The sequence below is a fragment of the Rousettus aegyptiacus genome, unplaced genomic scaffold (genome assembly GCF_014176215.1).
Source record: "Rousettus aegyptiacus isolate mRouAeg1 unplaced genomic scaffold, mRouAeg1.p scaffold_m13_p_14, whole genome shotgun sequence".
NCBI classification, from domain to species: domain Eukaryota; kingdom Metazoa; phylum Chordata; class Mammalia; order Chiroptera; family Pteropodidae; genus Rousettus; species Rousettus aegyptiacus.
The window spans coordinates 27,926,017-27,952,251 of record NW_023416289.1 but is presented as its reverse complement, the minus strand read 5'-3'; the positions used below and the strand labels follow the sequence as shown (position 1 = coordinate 27,952,251).

The following is a 26,235-nucleotide window of genomic DNA, read 5'->3' as shown; positions in this document are numbered from 1 at the left end:
CATTCATTTGAGCTAAGGACTAAAGCCTATTGCTATCATACAAAATTGCAGGAGACAGGTCCATTATCCTTAAAACATGTAATAATGCTCACTTTGTTGGCCAAAGGAGAAAAGCCACTCTTACTGGAGTTTTCTTATATTTTTATGTGACTTCAGACACATCTAAAGGCCCTATAATCATTAGGTCTGACTAGTCCTACACCAACATCCTCATAGCATTAACAATGGGAAGATAAGTAGGCATTCTTTGGCTTTTCAGATTTTTAATCAGAGACTTTTGTGGTCACAAGGCTTCCAGGATTGGCTGAGCTGGGCTAATTTGTCCCTGAAACTCCAACCTCTAATCCCATTTCTCAAAATGAGTGTTGACAGACAAGGCTTCTTCTTGCCCTTTCATTGTGAAAGTCTGAGTCAGGGGTGGTGGTGACCCCGGCTGAATGATAAAGGGAAAAGAATAAAGAAGGTTCTTTTCCACACCTTTAAAACACTAAAAGGGAGGCAAAAGGACCCTCCCTATCCCCCCAAACCTGCCTGACATCTATGCTCACAGAGTGACTGACCAACTAACTCTGCACTTGCAAGAAATGGGGCAGGCACTCGACACACACCGTGGGTGCCTATCTCTAGTAGTGCCAGTGCACCACACAGGACACACAGACAAATAAAAGGCACCTAAATCTAGCAAAATATAACATTTTTTTAGAAAAAAAATGTTCAAGTGCTTTTTAATCCTGAAAGTGGTTTGAAAGTGGTTGTGGAGATGGGCTATACTGCATACCGGAATGTTAGTGAGATGGCGTGAGCCGCCCTCGCCATCAAGCCAAGACATTGTTTTGTCCTCTGCCCCTGGCTTTTGATTAGTATCATGATTTAGGATAAACATTTTGACACATTCTTGAGTAATAAATGCATCTTATTTGCTAGTAAATAGGGTAAGTTCTTCTAAGGCTAAAACTGGAACTTCTCCATTGAAATCCCACGAGATGACTGTTGAAGAGTAGAATTTGGTATGGAGTGGGGCCATTTTGATCCTCACGGGTGGTGAGGATGGGGGAAGGCTTTCTCCCGGCCACAGTCTACCCCATGACCAGTGCAGTGGTGACAGGCGCGAGTCATCCACATGCCCCAATCCACTCTAGCCGTGCCCACACACCAAACACCACTGGCTGGTGAACGAACGGGTTTCCTGAATCGAAGGCACAATCAAAATGCTGGTCCAAGTCACAATTATTTTTTGAGCTTGTGGTTTATGTCCTGCCCACTTTATAAAAAAAAGAAAGAGAGAAAAAGAAAAAGAAGAAAAGCTTCAAGGCAATTTATAATAAGACGTACAAAATAGGAAAATTAAAAGTACCAATATTTTTTAAATGGGTCGAAACCATTTACAAAGAAGAAAAGAGAGAGGTATCTGGGGTGGTTTAATTATAAAAATGAAAAAATAAATTTAGCTCTAACCATCCTGGTAACAAAGGACCAAAGGGAAATTTTTCATTGTCTGAAGATAAAACACACTCACCGGTTTCCCTGGTGATGAAAATGCTGTCCTAGCACCAAATGCTCGGAAGAATATACATTCTCCTAACAAGCCAAAAGTTTTGCTTTCTCTTATTAAAGGGAAGCTAGTATCTAAGTATTTTAAAGTTTTATTAACATGCTTAAAAGTAAAAAAGACACTTCACAGCAAATCAAGAACATGAAATCATAAATTTATAGCTCTAACAAAAGATAAAGACGAAAAGCAGCCTTGTTCTCACAAGTTGATCTTCTCCAAATTTCTTTACTGGAAGCAGCTATGTGCTAGCCAAACTGAATGCCAATTCTTTGGAAATATTGGTTATCCCAAAATGCTGAAACAATCATAGCGACTAATGATAATTAGGAAAAAATGCAGGAAATAAATGTTTTAATCACAGTTCTAGTTACAGCATCCAGACCATTTGGTGTGAGTTTCAGTGTTTACATCTGAACAATAGAACTGTGATACAACTTGCCTTTCAATGTCAAGTCCTCAGAGAATGCCCTTACTAAATTAAGAGCAGAGTGAAGCATCCCACCCCAGGTCAGAGGGACCCGCATCCTTAAATAATTACGACAGTAATTGTAATAATGAAATTCGAGATGTGGGCAGGGTGGGGTGCCTGAGAGAAAGAGAGATTTAAACTGTGATTTGTTGGTTTTCTCTGAAAAAGGATCTCTGGTGGGAGGCACAAATATCTGGAAACATCCGGAAGACTTGGTCCGGCTGAGGCTCCTCGGGGGCCTGCATCATGGTCCCAGCACCACAGCTCTTCCCAGCTTCTTCCACCAGCTGCCGGACGTAGAGCTGCTCAATCTAGAGGGACGGTGCACAAGGCAAGAGATGGAAGTAGGATCGCCCCAGTCCGAAGCTGTCATTCAGAACCTCCACTCGCGTCCCAAATGAATGAACCCAGAATAGGCAGATACAAAGAAAGGGCAAGCGGTATCCCTACGAAGACTCTTGTACATGCTTTCCCAATATTGTCCCAACCTGGCTGGCCAGTGTCCAGAATTCCACCATTAGTTTCATTCCTGTGACTAGAGTTAAATAAGGGCTTGCAAAGCCCTCATCTGTCACTTAGACCTTAAGGCAAGGTAGAATCTTCCTGGGAAGGGGGTTTTGACTTAGAAAACTAACCAAACAAACAAAAAAAAGTTGGGGGGACACGTGGGTCTTGAGAGGCCTGGAACACGAGAAGATGGTGCAGAGGCGACGAGAACCCACTTCCCCCACTCGAAGGCTGCGCTTGGGCCTGCCTCTGCACACAGGGGGAGTACCCCTGCCCCTGTCCTCGCTGCCTGTCCTGCAGCCCACGTAGACACTGGATCCTGACATGTGGGCCAGGAGACCTGGCCGCAAGCCCTGAAGCTGCCCGTTCTTACCTGCACAAGAATGAGTTTGGAGCGCAAGGGGGTCATGTCTGGGAACTCTTCTCCAAAGCACAGCATGACCCTGCTGTCCGGCAGCCGGCTCTGGTTGCCATAGAACTGCTGCAGCTCTGGAGAGACACGGGGTGGGGGAGGGGAGGTTGGCGACTTGGGGCCTCGTCACCCTCTTCACCTGGTGGGCTCCTCTGTGCTCGCACACCTCAGCTCACACATGCCACCTCGCCTGCCTTTCCAGGGCCCCTTCTCCAGGAGGCCTCCGGGAGTTCTTACACTGGCTGGCAGAAGAGGAGTCACACTAGCTCCTAGCCGGGGCTGTTATAGGAAGAGGAGCAGGGAGTTTGGGGAGCACTGAGAAGGGGGTCGTGCGCACCACTACAGGTGGCCAGATTGGCTTCAGACACCCTGACCTTCTAGGGGGAACATGAGGGGCGGGATCCTAAATCTCCCCCTCACAGAATAACAACAGCTGATGCCCAGCACTTCTATGCGTGAGTGCTGTCCTGCGGACTCAGCGCGTGCAAGGCCAGCACACATCAATCCCCAAGGACCTGGTCAAGATGCAGATTCTGGTCTACGGCCATGCCACCCTGAATGTGCCCGATCTCATCTGGTTTCGAAAGCTAAGCAGGGTCGGGCCTGGTTAGTACTTGGATGGGAGACCACCTAGGAAGACCAGGTGCTATAGACATTTAAAAAAAAAAAACAAAGATGCAGATTCTGACCCAGAGAGCTAGAGTGAGGCCTGAGACTCTGCATTTCTAACCAGCTCCCAGTGCCTGAAGACAGCCCGCAACTGAGCTGCAAGGTGCTAAGCTCCTTTATCCTCCCAACAGCCATGCCAGAAAGGTACGCAGCTGCTGCTCTCCCATTCTACACACAGGGATGGCAAGGCACAGAGAGGTTCCCCAGGGTGGCTCGTTAGGAAAGCGAGGAGCAGGATTCAAATGTAGGGGGTGCTCCTGCTGCACCCGTGCCCCTGGCCCCTCCATGTCCCCACAGGGACTGCGGGTGGCGAATGGCCCACAGGAAGAAGGAGTGATTGTTAGGATTAGGGCAGCATGTGATGGTGGTACAGACCTCGGAAAAACTGGCTGGTGTCGAAGACCTTGACCACCTCGTCACGCTCCAGCTTGTTGGGCCTGTCCTTGCACAGCACAGCGTTGCCACTGCAGAACACGCGGCCCTGGCACAGCCGCTTGACCAGCACGCCCTGCCGGCTGCTGTGCAGCAGCACGCCACGCTCCAGGTGCCCAAACAGCTTCCGAGTCACCTGCCTCTGCCGCTCGCTGGGAATGGTGTCGGCCGGCGGGAAGCGCACCAGCTCCAGGCCCTCGGGCCCGTACATCTTGGCACTGGGCAGACCTGGCTGGCTCAGGGACAGGCGGCAGCCCTCGGGGCAGGTGGTGGTGGTCTGGCCCACCAGCTTGCCCCCGTAGTAGAAGCTGATGACCATCTGGGAGAAGGCTGTGGGGAACAAGGGGACAACATCAGGACTGATAGAAATGGGACTCCCTGGTCCTTCTCGTGCAAATGCCCAGAACCTTTCTTTCTCCCAAACTGGGGAGCTTAACTTTCTGTGTGTCTAGGACCTCTATGGCATTCTGGGAAGTTCACACACCCCTTCTAGAAATAACGATTTTTATAAACATAAATAAATGCACAGGATTACTGAGAAAACTAATGATTCTGAATATTAAAAACTACTGTAGTGCTGTCTGTACTAGTGGGGAAGGCCTGACATCTGCAATTTACCAGTCACCTGGAGGGTAGAGAGGTTTTGACAACTTAATTTCTTAGGAAAATAGCTCCATCTCATAGGCACTGCTGTAACACTGCTACACGATCTTATACTATATATTATACAATGTTATAATATACATGTATTATCCATTATACTCTATAATATATATTATACAATGTTATCTAGATATATAGCCATATATACTGTAGAACAGCGTGTGGCCTGTTGCCTACATTCACAGCAGAAGGAAATGCTAGATTTGAATTCGAGGTTAGTGAAAATAAAGACATAATATTTTTCTTGACAAAGTCACAGTTTCCTTGAGATTCCTTGGATTTCTAATTGAGAATCCCTCCGAAACCTGTCATCCAAACCCATTCTCAGGAAAGAGTATGAAAAACGTTTAAATCAAGGCAACATTTCCCAAAATATGCTGCATATAAGATGATCGGGGGTGGGGGTGATACGGCATTAAATAAATAAAGATTATTCCATTTTCAATATTCTCTCAGTCTCTGATCACCTCAAAAAGAAAGCCCCGGTTTGGTGTCGATGGATTTTTAACACCAAATCCTGACACCTCTCTTTTCACAAAGGACAGGATTTGGGGCTCCAAGCCTTGAGCAGGTGGTAATATCTGGCCAGAATTTCTAAACCATATATCTGGTTTTCACTGAATTTGCTTTGACCTCTGACTTCCTACTTACAGAAAGTGACAGTGGATCTCCTTTTACAGGCCATGATTAGATGACCCTCATTCAAAATAAACTTAAGTTTGAAAAAGTAAGATTGGGAGAAAAATAGGATGTTAATAACAGTCCAGGTGGTACCCAGATATAAAAATTGATTGTGAAGGTGGAGCTTACGTGACTAAAGTTTGGGAACCTCTAAACTAAGGTAAGAATGAAGACAACAGTTAGATTTGGGGATATTACCTGAAGAATCTGCATTTTAAAAGCCTTAAACTGTAAGAATTACATGCATTCTCAATGCGCTTGGTGAGTCTGGGGCACCTTCCAAGGGTCCCCGACTAGTCCAGGGCTGTCCCCTGGAGCCACACAGGCTGTGAGCCGCCAAGCTCCAGACCTGCACAACTGTCTGGAGCGGCCCAGTGGGTGGCCACCTACCCCGCCTGGTTAACAGCGCTGTACACTCACAATTCTCTGGACCTTCCCACTGGCCTCTCTCTCTCTGTTCAAGAAACATTTGCTCAGTCAAATATTAAGACTCTCCACTACTGTTGACAGGCTTCATTTTCTCCCACACTGGAGTTAAACAGCATTCTAGAATCATGTAGGGTCAGGAGTGAGAGCTGCGGGTGTTCTAGTCCAACTCATTTATTTGATGTTTGGGGAAACTGAGGCCCTGGTGGGATCGTCCAGCAGGTAAGCAGCAGCACCAGCATCCAACTCGATATCTCGTTACCCTCAGTTCACCATCTCCCACCGCCTCGTCTGCAACATCCTCACTTCCTGATGACTTGACACATTCTACTTCCTTCACACAGGAACAACTCTGAACTTTGTCCCAAATGAATGAAACACCCCAGATGACTCTGTCACCACTCTGCCCCTTTGCCCTGTCATTACTGCAGCCTTATCTCATACTAGCGCCTCTTGACCGTGTGAACTGACTGGTTCAGAGGGAGCAGCAGACAAGGTGTTCCAGAGGTGCCCAGGCAGGGTTGTCCTAGTGACCCCAATGCCATGGGACAGCTTAGGCTCCAAGAAGGTTTGAGCTGGAAGGGCCTGAGACGTGACTCGCCACTTCTACACGTAAGCAGCGGAGACCCACTGAGCAGAAGCCATTCCAGGGCTGCCAGGTCCTCGGCCCAGCCCTTCTGCAATTCTAAGAGGCCCACTACAATCCTGTCTTGCTCCTGTTACATCCACACCCACCGAGGGCATCCTGCTAGTGGACAGTCTGACCACAGTGACAGCAGAGCAGGCTCCGGAGTCCCCTACATGATGTGTAATCCTTGTGTGTGATCTGGGGCAAGCAGCTTCCCGCTCTGCCTCGGTTTCTCCATCAGCAAAGTGGAGATAATAATACACCCACTTGACTGAGTGGCCGTGAGGGTTGCGTGAGTTTGTATTTGCGCTCGGCATATGCCAGCACCATGTCAGCAGTTATCAAATTAATTGGAGTAATAGGACAAAAGGCGAGACTACATAGATCAACTACATAGATGAGACTCCTGAAATTATAAGCCATAGTCCCTGGACTACGGAGAATGTCCCAAATGCTGTCGTCAAGTGCTTATGGCCTATTAGCACATTTTATCCTCACAATGACCATATGAGATAGAGACTGTTAATAATTATACTCATTTTCAATTGGCAAGAAATATTCAAAGTGATGAAAAGCAAGGACCTACAACCAAGATTCCTCTACAAGCAAAGCTATCATTTAGAATTAGAGGATAGATAAAGAGCTTCCCAGACAAGAAAAAGCTGAAGGAGTTCATCATCATCAAGCCAATAGTACAGGAAATGTTGGAGGGACTTCTTTAAGAAGAAAAAGAAAAAAGAAAAAGATCGAAAATATGAATAACAAAATAGCAATAATTACATCTCTATCGACCATTATTTTAAATATAAATGGATTAAATGCTCCAATCAAAAGATAGGCTAGCTGAATGGATAAGAAAACAAGACCTTTACATTTTCTGCCTACAAGAGACTCACTTCAGATCAAAAGACACACGTAGACTGAAAGTAAAGGGATGAAAAAGACACTTGATGAAAAATACATTTCATGAAAATAGAAACAAACAAAAAAACTGGTTAGCAATTCTTATGCCAGACAAAACAGACTTTAAAACGAAGGTTATGACAAGAGACAAAGAAGGACTCAGTTATCCCACTTCTGGATATTTATACAAAGAAACCCGAAACACTACTTTAAAGGGACTTGTGAATCCATATATTCATTGCAGCATTATTTACAATAGCTAAGATATGGAGGCCACCTGGGTGTCCATAAATAGATGAATGAATAAAGAAGGGATGATATGTATCTACAATGGAATATTACTCGGCCATGAAAAAGAATAAAATCTTGCCATCTGCAAAAATATGGATGGACCTAGAGGGTATTATACTGAGAGAAGGAAGTCAGACAGAGAAAAACAAATGCCGTATGATTTCACTTACATATGCAATCTAAATAACAAAATAAGCAAACCAGCAAAACAGAAACAAACTCATAGATACAGAGAACATTTTGATAGCTACAAGATGGGAGGAGGGGGAGAGATGAGTGAAAAGGGGAAGGGATTAAGAAGCACAATTGGTAGTTACCAAATAGTTATGGGGATATAAAGTATAACAAAGAATATAGTCAATAATATTGTAATAACTATGTGCTGTGTCAGGTGGGCATTAGATTTATCAGGGTAATCACTTTGTAAGTTATATAAATATCTAATCACTGTGTGGTACACCTGAAACTAATACATTGCAGGCCAACTATAATTAAAAATAAAAAAATATTAAAAATTTTCCAAGTGAGGAAACTGAGACAAAGACAGGTTAAGGCACTTGCCCTCAATGGCACTATTGCTAATTCCTTCCCCAGAAGGCAGCTCCAAATCTGTGTTCTTAAGCACCAATCAAACATTACCTTTCACCCCAATCATTTCAAACACAAACAGTGGAGAGCACAAGTGAGCAGCCACAGGCACACTTGGATCCACCAGCACAGTGGGCTGTTATTAATGCAGACTTGCTGCTACCTTTTTATATGGGAAGATTTCCCCTAAAAATCCAGACCTCCGGTTTCTCTAGAAAGAAATGGGAAAACTAAGCCTGGCTGGGTCTGCAAGTCCACAAGGCACTAACCATCACAAGCGAACCTGAGAGGCGCGGCCCCTCCACTTTGCCACTCCCTGTTGTCTTGCACCTGCCATTTCACTCACTACATGACCTCACGCCTGCAGGGTGAAGAACTGGGGACCCTTGACATCCACTTATTTACACGCAGTGGGAGGTGAACTGAACAGAGGTACCAAAGTCCACCACTTCTAAAGGAAAGTTGTAGTATTTCCTTTGCACGAGGCTAGGGCAGAAAGTTGCTCTATTTGCTGCGTGCTGAGACAGCTTTGGAATAACTTGAGAAAGCTTCCTCCTCAGACCGTGTCTTCTCACCCAGATGCCACAGCCCAGTGCCTGACTACTCTCTTGTCCCCAGAAAGCACTGGTCAGCAGACTCCCTGGGCTGCAGCCCAGAGCTAACCAGGTCAAAGGCCCAGTCCCATGACCCAGGGCCTCTGGGAGCTGGGCCTCTGGTGAGCATGGCTGCTTCCCAATGTAAATCTGAAAACAGGCTTGAAGCCAGGTGGCTGGGTTTGAACCTGGCAACTCTGCTTACCAGCAGTGTGACCTTGGATGAGCAATTTAACTTCTAAGGCTGTTTCCTCATCTGTGAAGCCAGAGTTATAACAGTCCCCAAGGGCTGCTGTGCAATGATAAGAGCTTTATAATTTTCTTGCCTGGGTGAGAACCTGCCTCCGCTACCCCAAAAAACACCCGTCCCTTGAGGGCCTTGGTCAAGACGCTTCTCTCTGAGCCCTGTTTCCTCCTCTATACCAGGAGGCCTCAGATCCCCAGCCCTAACGTTCTGTGGTCCATCTTGATGAGTCAGGCTGTTCCCTTCTCATAGAACCCAGCAGCTGTTGGAGAAGACACTGACTTCCTTTGCTCCGAAGATGCCATCAATGAGCCTGAATGTAAGTTTCAGAGGCCACTGGAAGGAGCATGGTCCAAGTCCCCAGTGAGATGGCCCCACAGGCGTCTCCTGTCCACAGGGGGCAGGAGCATGGGTAGGACAGCCTGGGGCCACACTCCAGCTCTGCAGCCTACAGACTGTGAGATCAGGGGTTTCCAAGCCAGTACAATGGGAATAATGGCACCCACTTAGAGGTGGTAGAAAAGGGTAATGAGATGAGGCCATGTACGTCCGTCCTAGTGATGACCCTGGGCCCAGTAGCATTTACTAATGTGAGCCACCACTGTCATCGTCACTATTATCACCATCACTATCACCACCATAATAACCACTACCATCACCATCATCACCATCACCACCACTGTCACTACCATGATCATTATTAGTATCATTATTGTTATAAACATGGATCTGGAAGAGAGTAAAAGAAATGACACTGGTGACATTCCTTGACCAGTATGTCCCTACCAGAAAGTTGTAATAACACTATGTTTAATCCCCAGAACACTCCCACAAGGTAGTTGCTATTATTATTCCTATTACAGACAAGGGGTCTGAGGTTCTCTGAGTGGTCCAATTATTTTGCCTGGGGTCACATGAGAGGGGCAGAGCGAGGCCTTGAGTGTGTCTGTCCTCACGCGATTTCTCCCACATAATCACATCTGTAAAGAGCTCTTTGGATCTATTTGTTGGTCCAGTCCAAGAAGAGACTCAAAAAGGCCAGCCACTTATTCACTGCCAAACCAGACTGAAAAGGAGGCATTGGGTGTCCAAATTCTGACACCAAACTGCGGCTCGTCCGCGGACCCTCGAGAACCCACACAGGTCCTTTGAGCTTTGTCTTCAAAGAGTGCCCTCCCCGTCCCCTGCCCAGCCCAGGGCACCTCGTACCTGAATGGTGTGTGTCGTAGGCCGTGTACCCTGTCACGAGCGGCAAGCCTGCCGGAGAAAGAAAAGCAGATTCAGACACAGCCGGACCCAGTTGTGTGCGGAGAACCAGGCCAAATTCTCCCCCTCTCCAAAAGTTTCTTAAAAAGCCGCATATGGCGTGTTCCTGAGGCCCTGCCACAGGCTTCCGCTGAATTTGATGTTTTTCCCTCTCAGTGTGGCGACCCATGTTTCATAAATGCAAAAAACCAGACCTCAACCCAACCAGCATGGAACGGGGGGGAGACTTCCTCTGTGCTGTGGGATTTCTGACCATTTGTCAGTGTGACACTGTGGGGCCACATTTCCTTCCCTCCCGAGGGCCTGCTCCCGAAATATCGCTGGACTGTGTGACCATCATCCAGACCTTGTCTGAGAGGGGAGCCCAGGCCCAGGCTAGCTCTCCCAGAGGTGCTGCTGCGCACAGAGAGATGACGCTCTCGGAGAGCCCCTGACTGGCACCACCCCACGCCCTGGCAACCTTGGAGGCCCGCCAGGCCTGCTGTCAGGTCCCAGCCTCCTATAGGGGACAGTGGGAGAGAAGCCAGGGAAGGAAGCAAAGGCATTCACGCTTATGGAGGGAGGGTCATTTCAAGCACAGAGTCATCAGAAACTAATAAGCAGGTGAATGCTTCGTTTAGCCTCATGACCCCATGGGGCAGGTACCAGTGTCTCTGCCTTTTAGATGAGTAAACTGAGCCTCATATAAGATGCTCAACTTCCCGACAGGGGGTTCAGATCCAGGCCTGAGTACTCGTGCTCCCCAGACGCTTTGGGTTATGAAGGGCTCAGAGGGGTCCCTAATGTCTTAAGGAACCAGATGGTGGACCTAACAGACGTAACATGACCCGGAGCGGCGCATCCTCCCTGATCTTGGGGAAGCTCCCACCGTCCCTCCGATCCGACCTTCCGCGGAGTACAGGGGAGGGTGGACACGTGCACCTTTCTGGGAGGCCGTGCGAATGAGGCTAAGGGCACGGCTGGGCTCTGCCCTCAAGGGCCATCCATCTCCCTGGGCTGTTACCTTCAGTAAAACAGGGATCAGAGCAGTACTTCCGCCCTCACCCAGCCCCGACCCCAAATGCTGTAAGGCTGAACCCATTCAAACGAATCCAGCCCCGGCACCACTTGGGGCAGCTCTGGGCTCCCATCCTCACCTGCACTGGGCTGCTGCATCCACCAGTCGGGGAGGAGCTGACTCCTGCAGGCCTCAGGTGGGGAAGGGCTCCTTTTGACCATCCCCATGTAATCGTCCACAGGAGGCTGTGCGATTAGGGGCGAGAGAGAAGAGCAGTGCAGTCACTGAGCTTCCGAAGCAGGACCCCAGTGTTGTAAAGATGAAGAGCTAATGCCTAACTGAAACCACATCATCATCTTTATCTCGTGAAACAAAAGGGAAGTTTTACTTTGCATCTTGAAAAATCCAAGACAGTCCAGCGGAATTAGTGATCAAACCACATGACCGAATTATTAGCGCCTTCACAGCCCCTAATAAGTTTATTGGCTTTTACGTGGAACTGCCTGTTGAAAATTCTGGGACATCACTGAACAGTGACGCCGAACAAACTCCGCCATGCTTTAGCGAATCTCACTCAATGTGCCATGTCTAGATTTTCCCTCTCTGCCCTATTCCTTAAACAAGGTCGATAAATTCAGTTAAGGAAACGTTTTTGAAGATCTGCTTTTCCTGTGATCCTGGTGTGCCAATCCAACAATCTCACTCCCTTAGCTGAGTCAGCAGAAAAGCTTCGTACGGAGAACAGGACATTGCTGGATAGACATGGAGCCAGGAATTCACTCAGTCTGCCGCCAAAGACCACCCAGAAACGTAACAGCTGCTATGTACAGAAAAGCCGGGCAGCTTAGAGGAGGTTACATTTTGCTAGCCATATTGTTGGACCACCGAGCTACTCCTAAGGAGACTAGCATTGCTGCGTGAGTATTGAGAAGAATTTCTATAGCCCCCCACACCACCATCTGCAAGAGCTATGTGATTACTTTAGCTACGCCTTGTAAGAGCCATGAAAAATAAAATAAAATAAATAAGAGGCTAAAGGTAGAAGAAATGGCATCCAAATAGCTAAAATTGGTATTCAAAAACCCATTGCCTAAAACTTGGTTAATCCTTTACTTATAGCCTATTAACTATGACTCTACATACAATTCAAACAAGCTTGGTTACATGGCTTTCTAACCCAACAAAGATGAAAAGCTGCATATTGGAAGAAAACAGGCAGCCCACCAGCCACAAGAACTTGCACAATAATCATGCCATAGGTACAACCCCAAGCAGAAAGGAGAGTTTACATTCTGTTCACTGCAGCCTGCTAAGAAGGCTGCATTATAAAAGACTGCCATTCAGAATGTCTAAATCTGAAGTCTAGAGCTTGAGGGAATGTCACTGACACTGAGCACACAGCTCTGCCCCAGCCCTCAGGATGAAGGAGCTAACCAGGTAGCAGAGGCAAGCCTCCCAAGGCTTCTAATTGGCCCAGACCTTGTGTTCCATCTCTGTCAGGGTGGAGGTGACTTTTGCTGGGAGACATGCTCACCAAAACACATGAGGCTTCTGCGGTCAGGGCTAGACCCCTGGAAATGCTGCCCCCACTTACTTCCTTGATCAGCTCATCAATTTCGGAGCGCCCACACTCCATGTCTGTGACTTCATTCACACAGCCAGGAGTCACCATGCCTAATTTGCCTACGGAAAATCAGACAAACATGACAAAACAAGACCATGAGGCATCACAACCATCATCGAGGCCATAACCTGTATGTTTTCTTTTTTTTAAGTGCTGAGTTGAGGGAAATAATAGTCAATAAGCTTGGGAAAAGCCTAGAGATTTTTTCCCATGCTTCTTCAGTCATCTGATCAGTAAAGTCAAAAGAGAGAAGGTGGTGGTTCTTTCTAACACTTGGAGGACACTGTGGTCTCTTCCTTCTGTGTGCTGAGATCTCAAATGAATTCATGTCAGATATCTTTTACACCAGGCATTTACCACCCAACAGAGGTTAAATTTACAAGGTGGGGTATGTGAAGACACTCAAAGATTTCCTGGCAAAATGTGTTTGCAGGTTGAAGTCTTTTTTTTTTTTTTTTAAGACAATTGGCAGGAAATCTCTTTTTGGCCTTTCCAAATTTACACGCACGCATCTGTACACACACACACCATGCACACACACGGCACACCACAAAGACTCGCCCAGGCCCAGTTTGAACCCATCTTCATCGGGAACCACTACACGTGCTTGAGCGATTCCACAACAAGCACTCCGGACCAGCCTAGTTTCTTCTCCACTCTTATGCCTCTTTGCCAGCCAGAAACTCACCCGATTAAGTTTATCAGCATGAGACGTATTATAAACAACAAATACCTGTTTGTTGGACTTCATTAGTCCCAGCGATCTATAGAATTGACCTATTATGTCATCCTCACTGAATTTTGATTCTATTTTGATAGATTCAAGAATTCACTTAGAAGCTGTTGATGGGGGAAGTAGGGGGCAGGTGGGGCACCCCCAATGTAGCTTGCAAATCACTGAAGTACAGAGGAGAATGGTCCATGTAGGCATTATGCAAATGTAACATTTCTATGCCCCCTGAGAACCTACCCTTGCAGGTGATGCTGGCTGTGCCCCATGCTATAAACAAGTTAGGGTCACCTGTCAGTTCAAGCTTGGCTAATCCTGGGGGTGGGGGACTAAGAAAAACTCTATTCCTTCAAATCACAATTTATAATGACAAAAAAAGTATTCAAAACTGGGAAATAAAGCAGAAAGATAACTGGTCTCTGAAAATCATTCCAGAGGATCATCTAAGACATGGATCCCCAACCCCCGGGCCATGGACTGGTACCAGTCCGTGGCCTGTTAGGAACGAGGACACACAGCAGGAGGTGAATGGCCAGTGAGCAAGCAAAGCTTCATCTGTATTTGCAGCCGCTCCCCAGCGCTAGCATCACCACCTCAGCTCCACCTCAGATCATCAGGCCTTACATTCTCATAGGAGCACTGGTCCCTAGTGCCAAAAAGGTTGAGGACCGCTGAATTCTCAAAGGTCTCCCCTAAGGATCATCTGATTCTCCAAGGCAAGGTCAGGTTTTTTTTTTTACTTAGTATTGACTATCAAATAGGCTTCAGACTCAGTAACGGCAGGTGTTAATTTATAGGCGATTAAGCTACAAATGACCAGTAGAAATGATAACCCCCAAACTACTGTCATATTGCCAGATCGGACACTCGTCAGTTCAGCTCAGCCTTCTGTCCTTCACTGACCACGTATACCAGTGTCATGTTTTGTCAAACAACCTTTGTCATCCCCCTAGTTCCCTAGTCGATGAGTCAAATAAATCTCTGACTCAGGCTCATTATATATTTGCTAGGGTCACAATTTTTACTTTTTAAAAATTATACATCAATATTTTCAACCTTCCCACAGTGGAAAGCTCAAACTCAGAATTTCTGCACAACCCTAAGCGGTTTTGGGGGGTTCTATTTCTTACAGGCAACTAATGGACCTTTAAGAAGATAAGGATGTCGGACCAATATTCTAATTGCCATATCGAATGGCTAAGAAAATCGATGTGTTAAAAAAATGTTTTAAACCAGAGATGGCAATTAGATTTTCTCTTATGGGACAGCTCTGATTCAGAGCAGCTGCACAGCACACCACTTTGAAAAGATTCTGAGGCCAGATCTGAGTGCCACATATCCTGATTGATTAGTGATGTCTGACCAGAGCACAGGAATTGAGCCTGGGGCCCGTGCAGCACTCCATTGCGATCCCTGCCTTAAACTCTTCACAAATGCTTTCCTAGGATTTTAGAGCTGGAAGAGACTTCAGGAATTATCACATCCTGCATTCCCACACAATGGGCGCGATCTAACAATATATTGAGTCATATCCTATCTCCAGTAATGAAACCAACAGTGCGATCATCCACAAATTCATTCAAGAACCTTACCCTCTACTTTAGTCAGCCATCCCTTTTGTCTACCTGATTTTCCCCAGCCTCCTCTGAGAGTAGCCAGAAAACAAGAGGAATTCCTTCCACACTGTCAGAGGATCCCTGCTCCTATCTAATCTCATCACTGAGCCCCAGTGAGGTCCTACAACACGTTCCTGGTCTGACGGTGAGCAGCAGAGCAGGCTGCCGCCCAATCTCCCCGCCCTTTCCTCCCATCAGGGCTGCGTCTCACTCATCTGGAAGCTGCCACTTGGTCAGCAGCAGATGGCGGGTGAGGTCAGCGGAAAGAGAGCTCCATATCTGCTTATACAAAGGAGAGAACTATTTTGTTTAGCTAAAACCACCCGACCCAGATCCTGTGGGCGGCGGCTTCGACCCCAGGCCCAGGCTCTCCTACAGGAAGCTGCAAGCCGGGCAGCCCCTATCAGGCTGAAAAGCCATCAAGGATAGTTACATTTTTGCTCTTCCTCGGGGACGATGCGGTAAACTTTGTATGGCTCAGAAATGTCCAGCTGGGACCGGTCTGTTACTTCCTCAAAATCCGGACTCTTGTTCAAAGCACAGCGTAGCCTTGTTTTCCACGTGGCTGGTTCAGCTTTGTCGCCTTCCTTAAATTTCCCTTTAAAAACTGCCCAGGCCTAAAGAAAGAGAAAGGAGCACATGAAACACACAGCTGGCCCCTCAACAGTGGACTCCCACAGCCCAGGCCAGGACCAGCACATTCTTGCCATCCTAAAAGTCATTTTTGGTCATCAACTCTCATTCAAGAAACTTTTAAAGCTCAGACACCTCAATCAGACCATTTTCTTAGACAGATTTGAAAAGGCCAGGAAGGGGTCCCCCAAGATCACCCAGTTGAGCTGAAATTGGAACCCAAGCCCAAAGCTCCTCCCCCACACAAATCCTTCCCAGGACCAGAGAGCCAGGAGGAGCCTGAGGTCAAGTAATACAAAGAGGAAGTCTCACATGGTTTCACTAGAATGTTCAAAACAAAGAACAATTTTTTTTTAATCAACCCCTAACATAAAAATTTAGCTAAACATTCAGAGTGTGGCCATCTACTCCCTTGCTACTTTTAATAGAAATTTTGTTTTGCATTTTGGCATTTATTCTAACCTGCCCCCCACCTCCCCTGGGCACCGCTTACAATGCAATGAAATGTTTTCCCTCTCTGTTGTTTTTTTCATGGCTCTGTTTTCTGACCTCTCCAAACCTTAGACTCTAAACTAGGACCAGAGACTCAAAACTCATAACTTAAAGTCAAAATGTAGAATGGGGCAGTATTTTTTAAAAATGGAGGAGGGGATTAAGAAGTACAAATTGATAGTTACAAAATAGCCATGGAGATATTTTTAGAAGTTAAACATGTGAACCGGCATAGTTTTAAGTTCAAAATTGGAATACAGGACACATCAATTAGGAGGTCACTATTATCAGGTGAAAATAACCTTTGGCATTAGGCAAAATCAGACACATCTTCCAACCTAAAATCATACCAGATCTACAGGGAATTCTCAAGCCCCACTCAGAAAAACGCAATTCCAAGAGATAACTTTCCCAACATGACCCGGTCTGGGATTAAACGCCGACTGTTCCAACTTCTAACATGGTGGATTTCCACCAAGGCAAGTGTTCCCGAGCTTAATGTCAATCCTCTGGAAAGCACGTGAAATGCAGATTCCTGGGCCTGCCCCTCTAAATTCTCATCATCGGTGCGTGTTAGGTCTGTGAGCCTGCATCTTTAGCCAGCACCCCAGTGATTATGACTTAGGAGGCCACACTTCTAGAAACTCCAAAACTCCCCTGTTTGTCACAGCTCCATTTAAAGTAGTTTTGGGGTATTTTCCCCTTAAAATACAAGACCTCACAGCTCACTTCCAGCTCTCTCCTCTTTTATTGCCCAGAGCTCAGATTTAGCATTTCTGTCTGAAGTAAAGAAACTTTTAGAAAACTCCTGTTAATGAGCTTGAGCAGTCATTTCCTTTTCCGGCATCTATGCAAAACTCCCCTTATGTTTCAAAGTGAATGGTTCTCAATCCTTTTCAATATTTTTTCAATCATTTATTAACTGCATCATAGACCATGCATAAATTTATTTTTTTCAGAGAAATGTGAGTGCAAACCGCATACACACTGAACAGTAGTTAAAATTTTTTATTACATTAAACCGAAGTGTCTAAAAATAAATAAACAAACAAATAAATAAATAAATAAAAGTGTCTCCGCCTCGTTACTATTGACATTTGGGGTTGGATCATCCTGTGTGTGGTTGGATATCTAGCCACAACCCTGGCCTCCACCCACTAAATGCCCGTAGCACCCCTACCCCCACTGTGACAATCAAAAACGTCTCTCCAGAGATTGCCAAGTGTCCCCCAAGGAGGTAAAATCGTGCTACATACACACATCTGTTTGAGAACCGCTGGGTTAATCCATTTTCCAAGGTGACTTTGAAGAGCATGGATCTGCGGGCAATGCTAGGACCAGATGGTATTAACCCGGAACTGCCCAGCCTACCGTCATAGTTACCGGTTTCTTCAAGCCTCATACTCACCCCACGAAGAAAGCCAGGACATCATAAAGCAAAGCAGGGCCAGTGGGCTGGAAATGCCCTAGGCTGGCATCGGGTCCGTGAACTCTTCCTAATTTAACATTATTGTCTCATCTTGTGTTTTAAAAATCAAATGCTATTTTTTTTTTCCTCGAAGACCTACTGAATTTGAAATATCTGTGCTACTAAGTAAGTTCTAATTCATTTAGGCCTATCGCAATGTCTGGTCAATGAGAGAGCAACCAATGAATTACAACCCTCTGTTAACTCGATTTTCTCTCCCCACCTTATGAAAAGGAGGCAAAATACTTTTAAAAAATATAAAGATGAGCTGATGTCAGGGCCTCGTCAGTATCCTCGGAGGTGGTACAAAATGAGCTAATGGTACAATCCCCCACCTATCCCTGGTCTACACCATGAAGCTGACCTCAGAATGACTCCTGCAAACAATGAAGGATTCTCTGGTATAAGTGGCTTCTTATAATCCATTTATTAAGACAGAAAAAGAGATATCTAACCAAGGCCTACCTATTGACTTCTTCCAATGGCAAAAACATGTTTGGTAGGCAGTGCAGAGATATGCCCCTCGGAGGATGGAGTGAGTGAGCACAACTCAGGGATGCACCAGATGGGTTCTCCCCATCTGTATTTCACTGGCCCAGTCTATCGCCCTCCCAGTGGTCACCCAGCTCTGGGTGGGCACCTGTGCTTCCCTCCCGCCCCCATTCCTGCTGAGATTGTACACTCATTTCAGATTGCCACATCGAGGGACTGCGTAATCAACGGAAACATTGGGAATCTTGCACATTTTTCTCAACACTGTTGAAACGGCCATGAAGAACATTGCATAAGATGTATAAATCTGGGGCTTTATTTCAGTACCCCCCAGAGCATAAGTCGAAGCAGGGAGTACTGTGAAGGGAGAGGCCTTGGGTCTCCTCCAGCCCCCTCTAATCTTTTCCTGAAGAGGCTTTGGCAATGGCCAGCCTTCAACTGTGCCCTCAGCACCCACAACTCTGCTTAAATCTGTTCATCCTGGCCATGGTCAGCTCCTAGTGGGATTGTCTGTGGAGGAGGCGGCATCTGGTAATATCAGAAGCATTTGTGGTTGTCACACTGGGGGAAAGGGTGCCAACTGGCATCTAGTGTGTCGAGGTCAGGGACATCGATGACCATCCTATTGTGCACAGCCCTACAACAAGGAACTACCTGGTACTAGCTATCAGCAGTGCTGAGGCTGAGGAGCTCTGTTTTTTAGCCATCTATAATCTAGAATTCCCAGCTGACTGAATGGATCTTGGGCACCATTTAAATTTAGCCAGAGTCATTCCCAAGAGAAGTTCACCATGATGCTAAAGGAGAAAAACCTCTACGAGACAGGAAAAGCTCCACGAACGAGAGCGGAGGCACTACTAGCGGCTCGAAAACCTGGCAGTGTGCAGGCTCCTGATTTAGGGTCATTGATGGAAAGAAATCTTCTGGACATTCAGGCCACATGGGTCCCCTTGAAGGTGAGTGCAAAACACCCACACGTGCCCACTTTTCTTGGAGAGGGCCGATAACTGGCACCAGATTCTCAAAGAGGTCTGAGACCCACGTGACAGATTTAACAGAATTGCTAAATGCACAGCCCCACTGCAAACATCAGACAGAGACTCGAAGGGCCGAAATGCCTCATAAGCCAACTTTGACCCATTTATGCTCCCCTCTGGGGCCAAGGTATAATCTTTTGTCATTTTGGTTTTTTGTGTCAAAAAACCGTCATCCCTGGCTAAGAGTCTGGTGCTGCACTGGGGTCGCACAGGGCTTTGCTCCCCTCATTCATCAAAGGTCTCAAGTCTGATTCTGGCCCTCCATAACTTAGCCTCCTCACTCCTCCCGCATGCTCACTCACTCTCCCCTCCCTGCCCCTGGCTCCCAAAGGCCCACAGAACAAGCCCACACGGCAGCAGTTTGCAAAGTAGGCTCTGAGTCAGACCACCTAGGGCGTTTCCATTTGCAAAAATGGAAGCCTGGGCTCGCTTACCCTAGAGCCACTTCTGGAGCCTTAGAGGAGCCCACGGAGGACTCTGATGACCCCACTGGACTACAGAGTTGTGCTGCCTTGGCTCCTGACTCCTCTGCCTAGATGTAATGGCAAGAAACCTCTTTTTGTATTCACTTCGGTAGCACATATACTAAAAAAAGAAAGCTCTGTTTATCAGTACTACTAGGGGCTGGGAGCATGGGCTCAGGGTTGGGCTTCCTAGGCTCAAATGCTGGCCTCATCATCCAAGAATTGTGAGATTTTAGACAAGTCATTTCTCCTCCCAGTGCCTCTATAGCACAAGGACAAGGGCAGCACCTCCTGCATAAGACTGTGTGAGAGGAGAACACAAAATTTGTGAGGCTAAGCCTGGTACAGAACAAATTCTCAATCAGCATTGGCTGTCACGATGCAAATGGCAGAACCAAATGGCAAGTCCCTCCATGCTTGGAGTACTCACTATTCTCAAGGGAAGCCAGACTATTTCTAGACATCTGCCGCAAGTTCAGGACATCCCACATGACTAGCCAAGAAGTAATGACAGATGGTGTCTCTCTCCTTTGAACTGACCCTACATTGCCAAACAGAAGTAATAACTTTGCAAGAATGAAGCCTTAAACCTTTTCTAAAATTCCAAATGAAATTTAGATGGTAGCCAGGGGGGTAAAGGTCTTAGTCTCAGGGCCTCCGAGAAGTATTTTCTCCCTTTGCCACCTCAGTTTACTAGTCTTCATGGGAAAGAAATGGTCTATAGGTGGAGAAAGTGTCCTCAGTTTTCTCATCGGAAAAATGCCACCAATATACAACTGACCTCAGAGTGATTAAATTATATGTGGGGATTTTTTTTTTTTTAGATACATTCAGCCCTCAATCAATGTTTGTTTTTAAAAATTGGATTTATTTTCAGAAAATAAGAAAGATGTCACTCAACACCTCCTCTGGCCCATGATGGAAAACAGAAACTGCACTCACAGTGGGGGAAGTGAGGTCCAGTCTTTACCTTGAAAATAGAGGCGTCCACTTCCTGATTATAATCTTGTTTGCCAGCATGTTTCCAAGGGATCCGGAACATGCTCTTCTCATCATTTTCCCAAATCAGCCCTGGGTACATGTTGCTGTCAATTTGCTCAATCAGCCACTGCCGAAGCCGCCGGCCCCCGTTCCGGTCACACATCCTTGGAAAGAAAAAATATATATTCTGACATTACAAATATTGTCTCATTAATCACAGTACCCCATGTACTTAACTGTCAAAATTGCTAACAGAAAAATCAAAGGACCACAACACAAGTGTTGGGGGGAATGCGGGGGCTGGGGGAGGGGGGAGCATAGATCCAGGGGGTCTGGACCACCTGCCGTGAGAAGATAATTCCTGCCTCTAGGACCTCAGACCCTTGAATGAAAACTGAAAACTCCCTGGGAAATCTTTAGCTACCCTTTAGCCAAATGTTGGCCACACCTACGGTTCTGGCTGTGCTCTGTCCAGCTCTCACCCCCATGTTCCCTTTCAAAAACATCTATTGGCATCATTCCATTCTTAGCACAAGATAAGGAAAAATCACTCCTACATTTTCAGGTCCCTTCAATGAGCAGTCCGTCACTCTAAAAGCCAGTTAGTTCCATTACCTGATGCCCAGTTTGACCAGCGTTCATGAGCAAATATGACATTTGTGATCTCTGAGAAAGAGGAGATCCTCAGGCTATCCTCCAGATTGTTCCTTGACAGTTGGTTTAATGATAAAAGCATAAGTTTAAGAAGGACAGAGCTTGGGTCCTATTCGAGTTCCAGCTGGGTGACCCGGGAGCATCATTTAACATCAAAATGTCAGCTGCACTGGCTGAAACGTTGGGTCTACTTGGTGTCATTGCAGTGAGGGCTCCAACAGGCATACAAAGGACCTGAGAGAGTCCCTGGAGCTTCAAAAACTCTCTCTAAATAACGGATGTTGTTATTATTATCCCATCTTTCTTCTTTAGGAACTCTAATGACCATCTTGGAGATAGTGGGTAGAAATGAGGAAATCGACTGTGGCTACGAAGTTTTCTGGGCTAGACTGTACGAGAAGGTACCAGAATCAGGAAACCTCACCATCCCAGGACACCCAAAGACATCCTTTGGAAGAACATTCTTGCCAGAGCAGGCAGCTGTCCCAATAGCACAGAGAAAGAGAGAGAACAATCACACCATATCAACTCACAGCCCACATTTACAAGAACAGAGGTGGAAATCCCCTAGGCAGTTGGACAGACACCCACCCAAAGGGAAAAAAAAAATAGCATTTCTATTCTTCTGATTAAAATGTGACTTCTTTGGGCAAACAAGTTTGAAACAATCAGCAGTGACAAGACATAATATCCCCAAGAATATGGTGACATCCAGAGCGACACTGGTCCCTAAAGCAATAAGTGCACATTTTGGAAACTCCTGCCATCCTGCAGGTGACCATGGGGTTGGGGAGGGGGTCCAGGTGCCAGGGAGGAGGCGGTGAGTTCCCATGAGCATCAAATGTAACTTTGTCATCCAATAACTCCAGCTGCCCAGTTGTAGATTTAAAAGGGGTGAAGTATATGAAATAGGAATGGGACTTCGATTTGGAAACTGTAAACTTTAACAAAGGCTTTTCTCTAACTAGACCTCGAGAAAGTCACTACACCTCTCTCTGAGGCTCTCCTCACCTGCAAATCCCTGGGATCTCAAGTGTTCCAGAATTCTAAAATAGTCCCTTGTGTTTATAAGAGACAGATTTGAGAGGAGTATCTAGTGAGAGAAATGAAATGTCACCGCTAAGCTCCCTCCAGCAAAGAACTTGACAGGGTACAGATTCCTACAGATCTTTCCTGGAGGAAAGGCAGGAGACTTTCCCTTGCTTCAGGAAGGAACAGCGTGGAGGAGAGCGAGACGGGGCCAGAATACAACAGAAGGATCAGGGTCTGTGGATCTGTCAATTAAAGGAGATGTGCCCACTCATTAGCATTTTGCTCACCCCCTTGGTACAAGGTTCATAAAACTAGAGTCCAAGTTCCAGGAGCCTCCTGAAATGAAAAGCAAAATTTGGTTTGTATGGGCGTTTTTCTAGAAAGTGGGTCAACACCTTCTCACCAGAATTGCTAATGGATTTATAACCCTAAAACTGTTAAGGACAACTGTTTTGGTGATTTATAAGAAAAAGAAAAGAGAAAAGAAAGTAAGAGAAGTGGTATTAAGAGGAAGAGTGAGTCATAGAATATGAGAGCTGGAAAATATTTTAGAAATCATCTAATCCGGCCTCTCTTTATTCGAAAGAGGAAAAACTGAGGCCCAGAGAGGCACCCTGACCCCCAGACACCCTAGTAGGGGGTTCTCATTTTACTCACTCTGCAGAGAAAAGCCATGGTTAAGTTATGGGATCTCAGCACATGGGCAGCCCCATGTGAATTTTCACGAAATCGGCTCCATTATTTTAAGCAGCATAAGAAGCCTAGGATTCTAATATGATGAATGATACATATATCATAATGATCCATTATGATCCACTGAACACTAACAAATGAATTCCACCAAATGCCAAGCCAGGATATATTTATAAGCCTAGTCACATGTTTATAACTTCCTCTTCCCTGATTTTTAGGTAATAATTCTTGTTATGGCCCAAGTCCAATCTGGAGCTAATCTGCACCCTATAAATGGGTCCGGGGGTCAGGCTTCCCAGGTGGCAGGTGATAAGATGCTGCCCTGGGCCCAACCAACGGATTTCAAGATATATCTGAGAGGTGGCGCAGGACTCATCTTCTCTCACACTTCTCAGGGCCACCACAAACCTCCATCCCCACGAGACCAACATACATCACAGCCATTTCTCTCTCTGGCCCCAGTCTTGCTGAAATGACTCAACTACCCCCCACCCTCCCATTCTTTTCATGGGGAAACCTGACATAATCCAAAGGACCTGCTGAGAACTCTTATTTAAGGAAAAGCTTCTAATCTAGGTTTTTAAAATTGTGTTATATCCCTGAATCTGTCAGGGGAATAGTTTAAAATCCTGGAAAATTTGGTCTCTAGTTTCCATTCACAGAGCACTTCAAAGCTCTGGGTAAGTAACCTCTCAACTTAGAGAGCCTGCCCTCTGCTTTGGGGTCATTTTACACCAAATGTTCCTGTTAGCTGTGACCCTTTACAGACTTTCTTGCCAAAGACGATTGGGCTATGATGAAAGCAAAGGACCTCAAACTCCACTGAGAAATCATGTCATCAATCAAAATTTTAAAATCCAGTGTGCGTGCCCCTTCACGATCTAACTCACAGGAGAAAGTTATTGGGCAGTTTCACGGTTATGACCCGACAAGCATTATTCCATGTAGTAGGATTTGAGTGGGACGAAGAAAGTCTTAGAATAAAGGGTCAATATTTCCCTTCATTAGGTGAGCCATTCTAAAGTTGTCCATGCAAACCAGATTTTAAGAAAAGTGAGATTTTTTTTTTAAGCCTCAGCCAATCCTTGGGAGCAGCCACACAATGATCAACAGGTTGACCCTTTGATTTGGATTCGAAAGAAAGAGAAGGATATGAGAAAACAGAGACAGGGGACGGCGATCCGCCAGCCCTGGGACCGAGAGGCAGCTGCACTCGCGCGGTCCCGCCATCTGAGCCCGCCCGGACCTGGCTGCGCCGCCCAGCCCGCGTCTGCCCGTCCAGGCCACCTACCTGCCCCTGTGCGCTGACGCCCCGCCGCCCGCCTTGCTCGCAGCCGCCCGCGTTCCCACGCTCGCCGACAGGCTGGGGAGATGCGGCCGCAAACTCTGGCGCCCGCAAGGGTCTAAGAGCGAGGAGGGCCCGGCGCTCCGAGCGACAGCCGCGCTGGCCAATGGGTGCGGGAGACCTCCCAATGGGCGCGGCCCACCCGGCCCGCCTTCTTTGAAGAGCTCGGCTTTCCGAGAAATCAATTTGGGCTGAGACTGCGAAGGCTGAAGGTCCCGGCGTCTTCCGGAGTCCGCGCCGGGGGTCCCGGGGGAGACGCGGGACGGGGTTGCCCGCTGGAATTCCCGCGGGGCCGCGGGGGCGTCCGCCGGCTCAGGTCAAGATCAGGGAGGATAATGGGTGTCAGATGGCGGTGGTCAAGGCGATGCCTGGCTGTTAGGGCCCAGCCGGAGGCCAGATGAGGGAGGTCAGGGCTGTGGGTTGGATGGTGGGTGCCAGACGGCGGAGATAGGGTCCGAGGTGGAGGTCAGATAGCAGAGGTCAAGGCTGAAATGGTGGGGACCCAGAGGTCAATGCTGCAGACAGTCCCCGCGGAGTGACCCCCTCTACCCACCCAGCCTGTTATCTCATCAAGTGTGGCCGAAGTTCCAGAGATACGTGGAAGACCTCCCCAGTCAAAATGAAGCCCCTAGATAGTCGCAAACAGTCCACCTGAGATGCGGAAAGGACCAGTCACTTACAGACCGAGTCCTAGATGACCATTCGTCTACACTTGACCCAGAGTGGCAGAAGAAAAATGCCCAGCTAAAAACAAAACAAACGTGTCTGAAACCACTGCCCTCTGAAGATCAGAACTAAAATAGGAGTGTCTAGCATGTTAGCGCTAGAATGTCCAATTAAGGAAATTATCATCATAAACCTTTTCCCCAGAAAACAGCAGTTGTGTTGAGGAAGGGTCCCTGTGTGTCTATGTCTTCAGTGTCCAGCCTCTCCTCGATGTTAGCTGGCATTTATTGTACATATGAGAGTGGAGTGAGGGAACAACACTTGTAAAAGAAATGAGGACAAAGTCCTGGAAACAGAAGGGAAAGACAAGTTTTCCCATGTTCTATTCTGAGGTACACTTAGAATAGAGGCAAAAGAGAGTCTTCACCGACTTTTATTGCCTAGTTAGCCAGTCATACACAAGCAGCGATAGTTACAGGGCCATTTTATTCATTAGGTTTTTCAAAGACTTATGAAAATGTTTGAGACTGAAAAAGAAATTTTATTGGTCCCCAAATGCAATAAGTACTCTGCGAATTTAAAATTCATAAATGGTCAAAGAATGATCTCCATAACATAACATGTCAACTTCATAATCGTAATTTATTTATTGATAAACATTTCATTATATTTGAAAACTATGTGTAAGTTAAAAATCACTTAGTAAGAATTTCCTAGTACCATGATTGCTGAGAAGTCACAGCAATCATAAATTAACTCAGTTCCCTGTCACCAAATAATTTTAAATGAAAACTGTTTTTTAAAGGTCAAAGTCTTTAAGAGCATTTAGATAATGTGGGGGTATTTTAATATGTTTATTATGATGTGCAACGAGCTTCCAGAACTCAGAGTACCTAGGACATAAGAAGTTCTTAAAACAGCCTGCTGTGTATGTTTATACTCATATCTTTTCACAAATGTGCTTCTTAAGCTCACAGCTTACTGACA

The 26,235-nt window shown here is 46.4% G+C and overlaps 1 protein-coding gene and 1 non-coding gene across 4 annotated transcripts; one reads left to right on the top strand and one right to left on the bottom strand.

Moving 5' to 3' along the window:
* Positions 1-257: 257 nt before the first annotated feature.
* IRF8 (interferon regulatory factor 8) lies at positions 258-24,648 on the bottom strand. 3 transcript variants are annotated; one of them, XM_016129480.2, is made up of 9 exons: positions 24,529-24,648; positions 20,848-21,022; positions 15,725-15,908; positions 12,916-13,004; positions 11,461-11,566; positions 10,268-10,315; positions 3,985-4,371; positions 2,902-3,017; positions 258-2,332 (listed from the first exon to the last, which is right to left on the bottom strand). In XM_016129480.2, exons 2-9 carry the CDS (start codon positions 21,019-21,021, stop codon positions 2,156-2,158), a joined length of 1,281 nt encoding a protein of 426 aa, XP_015984966.2. In that variant the 5' UTR covers position 21,022; positions 24,529-24,648; the 3' UTR covers positions 258-2,155. The 3 variants fall into 3 exon arrangements, with proteins under 3 accessions (XP_015984966.2, XP_015984965.2, XP_015984967.2); XM_016129479.2 differs by lacking the exon at positions 24,529-24,648 and adding an exon at positions 22,832-24,479; XM_016129481.2 differs by lacking the exon at positions 24,529-24,648 and adding an exon at positions 23,202-24,479.
* On the top strand, positions 3,477-3,595 carry LOC118611706. The gene has a single exon (XR_004954540.1). It is a non-coding gene; the product is annotated as a 5S ribosomal RNA (ribosomal RNA).
* Positions 24,649-26,235: the final 1,587 nt, after the last annotated feature.

Bases quoted from the DNA above. Each gene is read 5' to 3' on its own strand.
- IRF8 (XM_016129479.2), bottom strand. From the start codon at position 22,851: ATGAACCTTGTACCAAGGGG. The intron at 11,567-12,915 runs GTAAGTGGGGGC...CTAATCGCACAG, and splicing joins TTGATGAGCTGATCAAGGAA to CCTCCTGTGGACGATTACAT. The intron at 4,372-10,267 runs GTACGAGGTGCC...TGTTCCCCACAG, and splicing joins CTACGACACACACCATTCAG to CCTTCTCCCAGATGGTCATC.